Below are 10,732 nucleotides of genomic sequence, written 5' to 3'. Positions count from 1 at the left end.
CACAGTGAGAAACAGTTGCTAGGTTTGTTGGGCTATAGCTCTCTGGGCACTGCTGGAATGAAGCTGGGGGTGTGGGGGCATAAGTGGTGAGAGGCGGGCCGGAGGGAAGGCAGGAGCCAGGTCATGCACCATCTTCAGTGCTAAGCCAGGGAGTTTGAACTTGATCCTGAGGGCAACGGAGAGTCAGGGAAGCTTTCAGGCAGAGGAGGGAGCTGGGTAGAATTGTGTTTTAAAAAGCTCATGCTGGTTGCAGAGTAGAGACAAAGGCTTGGCAGAGCAGAAGGGAGAGGTGAGGAGGTGGAAACTGGGACCAGGGTGAGAGAGGAAGGGTGTTAGTAAAGGGAACAGGACAGGATGAGGTGGATGAGACAGAAACATTTATTCTTGCTGCAATGTAAGTTTCCTGAGGCAGGGGCTTTTTTGGTTTGTTTGTTCCCCGTTGAATTCCTGGCACCTAAAACAGTGCCTGACACAGAGTAGGACCTCTTTAAGAAATACTGAATGCATGTTTTTGAATGAGGTTGAATGAATAGGACTCTGGCACCAGGTGGGAGGAGGTGGGAATGTTCTAAGATGCAGAGGGGGAGCAGGGATGGGGTGGGGCTAAAGCTAAGCTCAGAGAAGTAATAAACAATGTCAGACAGGAAAGAAAGAACCAGAATGTCCAGCATCCCAGGGACATTGATTAGTTTATAGAGCATCTACACTGTGCAGCCACTGACTGAATGGATAAGGTGGGTGGCTGCAAGTTGGGTTGGAAGGATAGTCCCAATATTTTGTTACTTGGCAAAGGCAAGTTACAGACAGGCACTCCTTAAGAGGGGCATGTGGACCTCGATCTGGGAGAGGCCTGGGTGGGGGTGAGGATAAGAGTTGTTGCAAAGCAGATGGCAGCTGGAGTCTGGGGCAGGGATGACATCATCGGGGGATTGCTGGCCCAGAGAACCACAGCCCTGCTTAGAAACAGGTGCAGGAGGAGCCTGGGGGAGGCTTGTCAGTTGGGGCACCCCATCGGAATCAGCTTTGCCTCCTGGTCCCTGGGGTCATCTCCTGTCATCTAACCCAGCAGAAATGTTCTGATCCTAAATCCTGGGATTCTCAGAGCCTGCAAACCCCACTGAGCACCCCCGTTCCCTGCCCCTTCCTGGACTCATACACTTAGCAAATGCTGAGCAGGTCCAATGACCGCATGGTGTCCTTCCTACCCCTGGCTGGCCACTCCCCAAGGTTTCCTCACTCCAGCCTGGATCAGCTTCTCTTTTGGGAACCCAGGTGTCCTGCCCCTTCCGCTTGGGAAACACAGGGAGTGAAAATAGCTTAGGGAGAGGGGGCTGATGTGCCCTAGAAGGCTGGGCCCAGGGAACAGCTGCCCGTGTGCCCTGCTCCCCTAACGTGCTGCCTCAGCACAAAGTGTCCATCTGGCCAGAGAGTCAGGTTACTGCGTAAGGGGACCCAGGGCTACCTCCTCCCTGACCCTGTGGCCTTTTCAGCAACTCAGGTCCACTGGGGTAGATCTTGGAAAGAGTGGGGGTGAGGCAAGCAGGGGGCAAGACCCTCAGGTTGGGGGGGGGCGCTGTTTTCCGACAGTCTATGATTTGGGTCCTATCTCTGCCCCTTTCAAGGCTTCAGTTTACTCATTTGACAATTGGGATGGAGTGACTGTGGATGCCATGCTGGAGGGAATGCAGAGGAGAGGGTGGGGAGGGGTCCGGGATGGTTACCCCCTCGACATTCCCAAGTCTGTCTACTAGTTGCCAGGCTGCAAGCCCTCAGGGTGGGCCTGGGAACATTAAACTAGAGAGTGGGGGTGGGGGAGAAAAGGCCATTATTCTTCTGGAAGCCCCCACACTTGGATCTCCTGGGCTAAGCCCAACCGTTTTTTTACCAGCAGAAGTGGCACAGTGGGCCCAGGGAAATGAATCGTGGGGAGTAGGGACGCCAGAAACTCTGCTTGTCTTCCTAAACCCTTCATGAGGGCCCCTAGCTCTCTCTTCCAGCCCTGGGGGACAGGAGAGGACTGATGGGCCAGACCAGGGCTAGGGAGTGGCACTCTGCAGGCTCTGCCCCTGACCTGTTGAGGTGCTAACGACAAACCGCCCTGCTTCTCAGGCCTCAATTTCGCCATCCGGAAATGGGCTAGCACTCACTTTCCGCTGCTGCTTCTCCCAGGCGGGGTCCAGCAGCAGGTCGCGGTCCCAGTCCTCCTCCTGTTCCATGTACTCGCCGCCGCTGCCCGCGAAGGGCCCCTGCAGGGCCCCCAGACCCTCGGGCTGCATAACCATCATCATCTCGCTTGGGCTCCTGGTTTCGCTCCGCTCAGCGCTCTCCAGGACACCCGGGCCGCGTTAAGTAGAGCCGGGCCCAGCCCCGGATCGGATTCGCGCTAAATATGGGGGAGGTGGGAGGGGCCGGAGGGGGATGAGGGCGCTCGGGTCGCGACCAGGAAGGAGGCTGCCCTGGGACCAGGGGACTGCAGAATTTCGGGGCGCTGGGGGGGTGGTGGATCCTGTAACGGAGATCCGGGGTTCGGGTTCCGCTCCGCCGCTTGAGCGCTGTGTGACCTTGGGAAAGCCACTGTCCCTCTCTGAATGTTTCCTCCTGTGTGCACGCAGGTGGTGCTATTGGTAGTGCTGCAGACCGCTCTAGAAGCTGCTTTTTGAGTCTCCTCCGGACTCTCTTCCTGGCCGCGCTAGTGGGAAACAGGGAGCTCTAGCCCCATTTCACAGTCAGAAACACCAAGGCGCCGAGCTGTTCAGAATGTTTTCTGGGGTGATAAAGGGAGACATTCGAGCATGGGGAGGGGCTCCAGTCCAGCTGGATGGGCCAATGCAGGGCTATTAATATCGGGGCGGCCGGGGGGTGTGGGGGAATGTGCTGAGCCGGGAAGCCCCGACGCCACTGAGGGTGCAATTCAATCCTGCGGGCGTGCCGACTACTCCAGACCAGCTGGCGGGGCTTCTGCGGACGGGGCGGGGCTTCTGCGGACGGGGCGGGGCCTCCGCTGATGGGCGGGGATATAATGTCGCGGCCCTACTGGGCTATAGGGCCAACAAGATTCCAAGCTTCTCCTTGGCTCCTTCGGCGGCCCAATCACATCTCCGCATCTGCCGGCTGCTCCCTGTGACTCTTAGCGCTCACAGCACCCTCTCAGAGCTTCTATTGGTGGTGGAAGGCGCCCGTCTGTCACTCTCCCGCCCCAATACGGAAGCAGCGGGGTACTCGGGATCCGACAGCGGGTGGGTCCAGGCCATGGAGCAGCCTTGGGCGGCGGGGAGCGCGGAGGGGACTTCCACGCGGTTGCCCCTCGTGCTCACCGCTCTGTGGGCCGCGGCCGTGGGCCTGGAGCTGGCCTACGTGCTGGTCCTGGGTCCCGGGCCGCCCCCGCTGGGACCCCTGGCCCGGGCCCTGCAGCTGGCGCTGGCCGCCTTCCAGCTGCTCAACCTGCTGGGCAACGTGGGGCTCTTCTTGCGTTCGGATCCCAGCATCCGGGGCGTGATGCTGGCCGGCCGCGGTCTGGGCCAGGGCTGGGCGTGAGTGGGGCGCGGGATCTGGCGGGGAAGCGGGAGCCTGGGACAGGGGGAGGGGCCCTAGGACCTGAAGATGTTAGAACCAGATTACAAGATGATCCGCTTGTTAGAGCCAGAGAGAACTCCTTCAGAACCTGGGATGGTAGAGCCAGAAGGAGTATCATTCGCTCACTTACAGATGTTTACTGAGCACCTACTATGTGCAAGGTACTGTTCCAGGCACTGGAGGTAACAATAAAACAGGTTCCTGACCTCCTGGAGCTGATTTCAATGGGGGAATGGGCGGAGATAAACTATAGGCATAATAAACAAATTCTATAGAATGTTAGAAGGTGTCGGTGTTACGAAAACAACAAGTAGAGCAGGGGAGAGGGGGTGCGAGTTGCAGTTTTAAATAGAGTGGTCAAGGTAGGCCTCATTGAGAAGGTGGCCTTTGAGCAAAGGCTTGAAGGTAGGAGAGTTAGCCACGTGGGAATCTGGGAGAAGGGTGTTCCAGGCAGAGGGAACAGACGTTGCAAAGGCTCTGAGGAAGTTATGTGCTGGTGTGGAGCGAGGCCAGCATGGCTGGTGTGGAGCGAGGGAAGGGGAGGAGAGAGGTTAGGGATGTAAAGATCTGGTAGGACGTCGAAGGCTTTGCTTTTCACTAGAAGTGAGATGGACAGCCATCGGAGGGTTTTGAGCAGAGGAGGGCATGGCTTCGGTTTTTTAAGGATCAGGCTGGCTGCTAGCGTGAGACTACGCTAGGAGGTGACAAAGGTGGAATCGGGGGACTAGTCAGGAGGCTGTGGCAGTAACCCAGGGGGGAGTTCATGGTGACTTGGGCCAGGTGGTGACTATGGGGGAAGTGAGAAGTTTGCTCCTGGAAGTTAGAGCCCAGAGTAAGTCCTTAGGACTGGGGATGTCAGAGCTGGAAGTGACCTCATACCTGCAGTGCTAGAATTGGAAGTGGTGTTCAGCCTGCATTTACCTATGAAGAACCTGAGGCTTAGTGGAAGCAGCCGCTGCTTCCCCAGGATGGGCTCAGGGGCTGACCTGGGCGTGAGATGGGCACTTGGAGCTGCTGGGGGAATTGACTCTGTGTTTCCTTCCCTGCAGTTACTGCTACCAGTGCCAAAGCCAGGTGCCACCACGCAGCAGGCATTGCTCTACCTGCCGCGTCTGCATCCTACGAAGGGACCACCACTGCCTCCTGCTGGGCCGCTGTGTGGGCTTTCACAACTACCGGCCCTTCCTGTGCCTGCTGCTTCATGCCTCAGGGGTCCTGCTCCACGTCTCTGTGCTGCTGGGCCCTGCCCTGTCAGCCCTGCTTCGAGCCCACTCGCCCCTCCACACCGCCGCCCTCCTCCTGCTGCCCTGGCTCATGCTGCTCACAGGTAGGAACCTGGGAGGCCTCCACGGAGAGGCAGAGGCCTCAGTAGTGGGCCATTCTGGTAGGGAGATGGGATTTCTGGCTGGTTCTTCTGGCAGTGCCCTGGGGACCCATTCCCAGTGTCATATATGGGGGGGGAAGGACAGCCTGGTATTCAGCTGGGTGTGCAGTATGGTAAAATACAGAGCCAGAACACAGACACAGAGTTCTGGCTGGGGGAGTCAGCGACGGGTTCCAGGAGGTGTTGGCAGAGGAAGAAAGACTAGTAGGAGGTCACCGGGGAACATTCTCAGGGGGCATTTAAGTGAGGGCTTGGAGGTGGGGCAGATAGTAGTGAAGGCGATTTGATGGGAGTTGTGAGAATTAAGACTAGGATGGTAGGTTTGGACTGGATGGTCTAGGTCTTGAATGCTGTTGTGAGGAGGAGGCCCTCGCTTGACTGGGTAGCGGGGGGTGGCACTGAAAGTCACAGGCAGGGGAAGGTCCAGTCTTTGGAAGTTGGAAGGGGAAGACTTGGGTCAGGAGGCTGCCTGAGAGGCTGGATGACACATTTATTCCCCTTTCCTCTGCCACCACCCAAGATCAAATCTCCGCTGGTCTTATATACTGTTCTTTCTCTCCCCTGCCTCCTTCCTTCTGACCTCCACAGTCCTCCCTGTAACCTTGTCCTGCAGTTACTCCCTGACCACTCGGAATAGTTGCTGTGTCTCCTTAGGAAATCCGAGCCCAGCTCTGTCCCAAGGACCCCTGCCCTGCAGCCCAGGGGAGGCCTGGGGAGGCCCACTGGGGTTGTCAGTGTCTTCCTCTGCCCACACTGGCTTCCCGAGTGGCCCTCCTTGATGGCCCTGTCTCCACTGAGACTGAAGCCCTCCAGCTGCACCTCCCTACGCCCTACCTCCCTGTGGCCATCCATGGCCTTCCACTCGCTGCCCTCAATCCCTCAAGACTTGGGCTCCAGTGCCCTGTCTCTCTCTCTCAGCCCTGGTCCCTGTTGAAACCATGGTGTCTGGAAGTCTGGGCAAATGACCTATTCAGCGTCCCACTCACTCAGCTTCCTGACCGTTTCCATTTTACTTCCTTTCCTACTCACATGTCTGCACCCCAGACCTTGTCGGAATCCCACGTCACCTCCCCATCACTGTCAGTCACCCCCTCTCTGCTCCCTTCCTCCTCACCTATCCATCTCTCACTTACTCCACGACACCTGCTCCATTAGCTCCTGGCTATCATCTGTCTGTCCCATCGGTACCTTCACTGCTCCTGTGTCCAGTTTGGAGCCTTCATTCCTGCCATTCTCCGGCCAACATCTTAAACCTCTTTGCTCCGTCTTCCTTCCACTGTGCCTCTGTGGCTTCTCTGTGTCAGCCCCTGGCTGCTGAGAGCTGTTGGAGATGCATGGTACTTCGTGGCAGGTTGATACCATGGCCCGTTCGTGGCCGCTGACCTCAACACGTCCTCCCCCGTGCCTGGCTGTCCTAGTTTCTCATAAGCTGGCTGCCTCTGATGACTGCAGCTCGAACCTTCCCACTCTCCTTCAAGCTTCCATCCCTCTTGAAAACCCATCACAAAGACGAGACATCAGATGGCACTTCCAGATCGTCCTGTCCGCAGATCTCTAAGCCAGGCTGACTGGCCCCGGCTTCTCCTGGTGTCTGGCCCCTCCTCCCTGCTCACCTCGCACTGTCGGCTGGCCTCTCCCCCTGCTTCCCTGTACTGGCCGCCTTCGGGTCCCCGGCACAAACCCTCTCTTCCCCCCACACCCTCCTCCTCTAGCTTTTCCCTCTCTGGCTCTTCTGCCGGCAACAGAGTTTCTTGAAAGACTTGCCCAGACTCACTCACGGGATGCTTTTCCTTGCCTCCCACTCATTCCTCCACCTGTTCCAAACTGGCTTCTGTCCCCACCACTCCTCTGACACTGCCGCGGTCCCCAGGCCTCTGTCTCTACAAAACCCACAGGACCCTTTTGATTTCCTTGCTTTATGAGACCTTTCAGCTGACCTCTAACCTCCTCGAAGGGCTCTACCCTTGGCGTCACCGACAGCTCGTGCTTTGGGTTTTCTCCTTCCTTTCCGGTCTCCCTTTTCTTTATCTGGTCCTCAAGGACCTGGTTTCCTGGTGCTGAGGTCGAGCTCCGTCCTCATCTCGCTCGACACTCTGGCAGTTCTCAGGACTGTCCATATACCTACCCCCCGCAGATCGGTGCCCGGCCTGGGCTCCTCTCCTGAGCTTCCAGAGCCGTCCACCCTCTGTCTCGCAGGCACCTCCCCGTCCTGCCTCGGGACCTTCAAACAGAATGTTTTCTCACCTCTTCGCCTAGCAAATAAATTCCTTGACCTTCAGGCCCCACCCAAAGTATCGCTTTATCAAAAGTGATGAATTCCACTTCGCTTAGCCTCTTGATAAGTTTGCGTGGCATTTGGCATTTCCCACCCAGGCTCTTCTTTATTGAAGTAAAATTCACATACCGTGAAATTCATCATTTTAACCACTTTCAAGTGCACAGTTCAGCGGCGTTTAATACATTCACAGTGTTGCACAACTGTCACCACTATCTAATCCCCAAACATTTTCATCACCGAAAAAAGAAACCTGTATGTACCGATTAGCAGCCACTCCTCATTCCGTCGGATCCCTCCAGCCCCTGGCCACCACTAAACCTCTGTCTCTATAGAGTTGCCTATTTGAGACATTTCATATGCACACATGCGACCTTTCGTGTCTGGCTTTTTTCACTTAATGTCGTGTTTCATGGCATCTTGTAGTTCTTTAGTTCAGCAGATACTTCTTACCTACTGTGGGCCAGGATGCTGCACTTATCCATACATATCCACAGTGTAACACGCATCACAGCTATAATCAAGGGTCTATAGGATGCCTGTCTGTGAGCTCGCCGAGGTCAGAGATGTTACCTCCCGTTTAGCCTGGTGTTCGCGGCTCCCGGCACCGTGTGCAGCACGTGCGAGGTGCTCATGAGTTAGCGATGCAGGCGTGAAAGCGTATGTAAGGCAGAGGGCTGTGTCTGCCTGGTTCGGCAGTGTGGTCCATCGCCTGTCGGGGGCTGGCTAGGGAGTAGCAACTCGGTGTTTGCTGAGGGAGGAATGAGCACTGTTTCGTGTTGAAGGGTAGGGGGTGGGATGAGGACAGGAGCTGGGCTTTCAGGGGCTGGGCCTGCTGCTGCCCCCTGACCCTCCCTGCTCTCTCTTCGCAGGCAGAGTGTCTCTGGCGCAGTTTGCCCTGGCCTTCGTGACCGACACGTGTGTGGCAGGTGCGCTCCTGTGCGGGGCTGGGCTGCTCTTCCATGGGATGCTGCTGCTCCGGGGCCAGACCACGTGGGAGTGGGCTCGGGGCCAGCACTTTTATGACCTGGGCCCCTACCACAACCTACAGGCGGCCCTGGGGCCCCGCTGGATCCTCGTCTGGCTTTGGCCCTTCCTGGCCTCCCCATTACCTGGGGATGGGATCACCTTCCAGACCGCAGCTGATATGCGACTTATGGCTTCCTGACTCCAGAAAGAGCCAGAGCTGCACAGGGAGGGGGTGCTGGGGAAGGGGGCTCATAACTCATTTCAGGCCCACCGCCAGCATCGGGAGAGGAGGTGGGTTCGGACTTAATGCCTCCTTTCGGCAACTCCGGCTCCATCCTCAGCCTCGCCCCTGCCCAGATTGGACTCCTAGTATCTAGGGCTTGGGCCCTACGACTCTGCCTTCATCAGTGGCTCCTGAGTGCAGTGGAGGGTCCGGCAAAGGGATGCTCGGCCAGCTTAGCTGCCCCTTTGCCAGGTTAATAAAGTGCCCCCTTGGTTCTTGGACCCCCGTCCATCTCTGTGGGTTTCTATTGGCTGGGCTGCTGTTTCAGGCTCTTCTGATCGTCAGGCCGGGGAGGCGCAGAATGCCTGAGCACGTGAGGGGCCAGGGCTCTGCCTCCTGTGGCTTTGGTGGGGCAGCACCAGCACCAGCAGACCAAGGTAGCACGTAGTGATCCAGGGTATGAGTATCTCACATTCTTTCCCAGGTTCAGTGCTTTGTAGTTAGAAGCATTTCCACAACCTGGTACATTGGGCAGCAGTCATGCAGGTGAAGAAATTAAAGCTCAGAGTTCATAAGATCATGCACGGGGTAGTAAATGGAGGAGCGAACCCAGATCTTGGTGCTTTCTGCCTTATGCTCGCACAGCTGAGGGAGGGGAGTGGGACAATCAAGGCTGAGAAATCAGGCGGGGGTGGTCGAGCATCTGTGAAGCGTGGTGATGCCGGGGCTACGCTGATCCTCTCTGGCTCTTCAGGAGCTGCTTGTTAAACATTTTTATTTAAATAAAGTAACTAGAGTTAAATGTGGCAGGCTTAAACACCTGGGTTTATCTGTTTCCTCTTAAAATCTAAGATGATCATAAATAGAAATCTACAAGGAGAAAAAAAAGGAGACAGCAGTAGACCCAAGAGCCTGGCATTCGGAAAGATGGAAAGTGGACGGAGGCTCATTTACTCTCTTAGAGAAGTAGAAATGGAAATTAAGTGTTCCCAGAGGGAGGGGCCAAGAGGCGGTCAGACTGCACTCTAGAATCCTGGAGAGGCTCAGGAATTCCACCAGCATCGTGGAGGGCAAGGTTTGGGGCTGACAGTAGAGAAGGATGCAAACTCAGTGAGGTGCAGCTGGGTTGCCCCTCCGGTCAGCACCCACCCTACCCCCGTAGCTAAGCAGCTTAGCTCCCCCTCGGGTGGAGGTGGCTTTCTGTCTCAGAGCACTGGGGAGAGTAGGGGTGAGGGGCTGGACCGAAAATGGGGTTAAGTGGCAGTCTACAGATATTGCTGGCGGGGGAAGTCCTCTAGGGACACGGCAGGCTCGTCCCCCAAGAACCCTCAGAGAAGCCCACCCTTCTGGCAGGCCCTGCCCATGCCCACAAAGGTTTGAGCTGCTAGGACATTTTCTGTTTTTCCAAATGGCATGCTCCGTTACTATTTTTTAACTGCGTTAGGAACTTGGTGTGCCTGGCACTTTGTGCTGTCCATAAGCTCTGGCAGACTGTTTCCTCTCCGCTTTACCCCTTACCCACACCTCCGCCCCCCAAAAAATCTTTTCTTGTTTTTTATTAAATAGGAGATGCCAAGAATATATTTATAAAAGAGAGAGAGAAACAACATTTAAAAAATGGATACCATTTCCTTTGAAGTCCCTGCTGTGCCCTCCCTGGTAGACAAAACACTGCAGTCTTAGTCATTCCCTGGCTCTGTTTGTAATTTTATTACATATGTGTATATTGGTTTTGCATGTTTGAATTTTTATATAAATGGAATCATACCTTGTTTATTCTGTGCCTTGCTTTTTCGCTCAATATTATGTTTCTGAGACTTACCCAAATTAATGTATGCCTCTGTAGGGCATTCCTTTCCCTCGCTGTGGTGTGATCCTCTGAAGATACCGGTTTGTTTGTTTTGTCCCACTGGTCATTATATCTATCCCTGTGTATGATCCCCTAAGATCTATTTTTGGTGCTTGCTCTTCTATATTGATTTTAGAATCAGCTTAAATTCCAATAAAAACCCCATTTGACATTATGAATGGAACCTATTGAATCTATAGATCAGTTTAGGGAAAATCAACTTCTCCATGAAATTGAGTTTTCCAGTTCATGAACTTGGTGTGTCTCTCCATTTAATGTTTTCATTAAAGTCATATACTTTTTTCCTCATAAAGATCATGGCTTTTTTGTTAGATTTATTCTTAAGTGTTTGATATTGTTATGCTATTGTACATGGTTTATGAAAATAGACATGTCTGGCAAACATAAACCTTAGTCTTATACTTTACTTGTAAATTCTTGAGTTTTCTGTATTTATAA

General features: G+C 54.9%; 2 protein-coding genes across 4 annotated transcripts in view; one reads left to right on the top strand and one right to left on the bottom strand.

Annotated features, from left to right (window-relative positions):
* Window positions 1–2,933, bottom strand: part of ACTN3 (actinin alpha 3) — a 13,823-nt gene extending 10,890 nt beyond the window's left edge. Inside the window, exon 1 of the mRNA XM_011368925.2 lies at window positions 2,148–2,933. Coding sequence (XP_011367227.1) covers window positions 2,148–2,288 — 141 coding nt within the window. The 5' untranslated portion in view covers window positions 2,289–2,933. The remainder of the gene's footprint in view (window positions 1–2,147) is intronic.
* Window positions 2,934–3,180: 247 nt separating this feature from the next.
* Window positions 3,181–10,586, top strand: ZDHHC24 (zinc finger DHHC-type containing 24). 3 transcript variants are annotated; one of them, XM_011368923.2, is made up of 4 exons: window positions 3,181–3,530; window positions 4,623–4,900; window positions 8,105–8,161; window positions 9,991–10,586. In XM_011368923.2, exons 1-4 carry the CDS (start codon window positions 3,250–3,252, stop codon window positions 10,059–10,061), a joined length of 687 nt encoding a protein of 228 aa, XP_011367225.1. In that variant the 5' UTR covers window positions 3,181–3,249; the 3' UTR covers window positions 10,062–10,586. The 3 variants fall into 3 exon arrangements, with proteins under 3 accessions (XP_011367225.1, XP_011367223.1, XP_011367224.1); XM_011368921.2 differs by having other exon boundaries at window positions 3,182–3,530; window positions 8,105–10,586; XM_011368922.2 differs by lacking the exon at window positions 3,181–3,530 and adding an exon at window positions 3,542–3,734 and having other exon boundaries at window positions 8,105–10,586.
* Window positions 10,587–10,732: the final 146 nt, after the last annotated feature.

Source organism: Pteropus vampyrus, unplaced genomic scaffold (assembly GCF_000151845.1).
Source record: "Pteropus vampyrus isolate Shadow unplaced genomic scaffold, Pvam_2.0 Scaffold144, whole genome shotgun sequence".
Taxonomy (NCBI): domain Eukaryota; kingdom Metazoa; phylum Chordata; class Mammalia; order Chiroptera; family Pteropodidae; genus Pteropus; species Pteropus vampyrus.
This window is presented reverse-complemented; position numbering and strand designations above follow the sequence as displayed.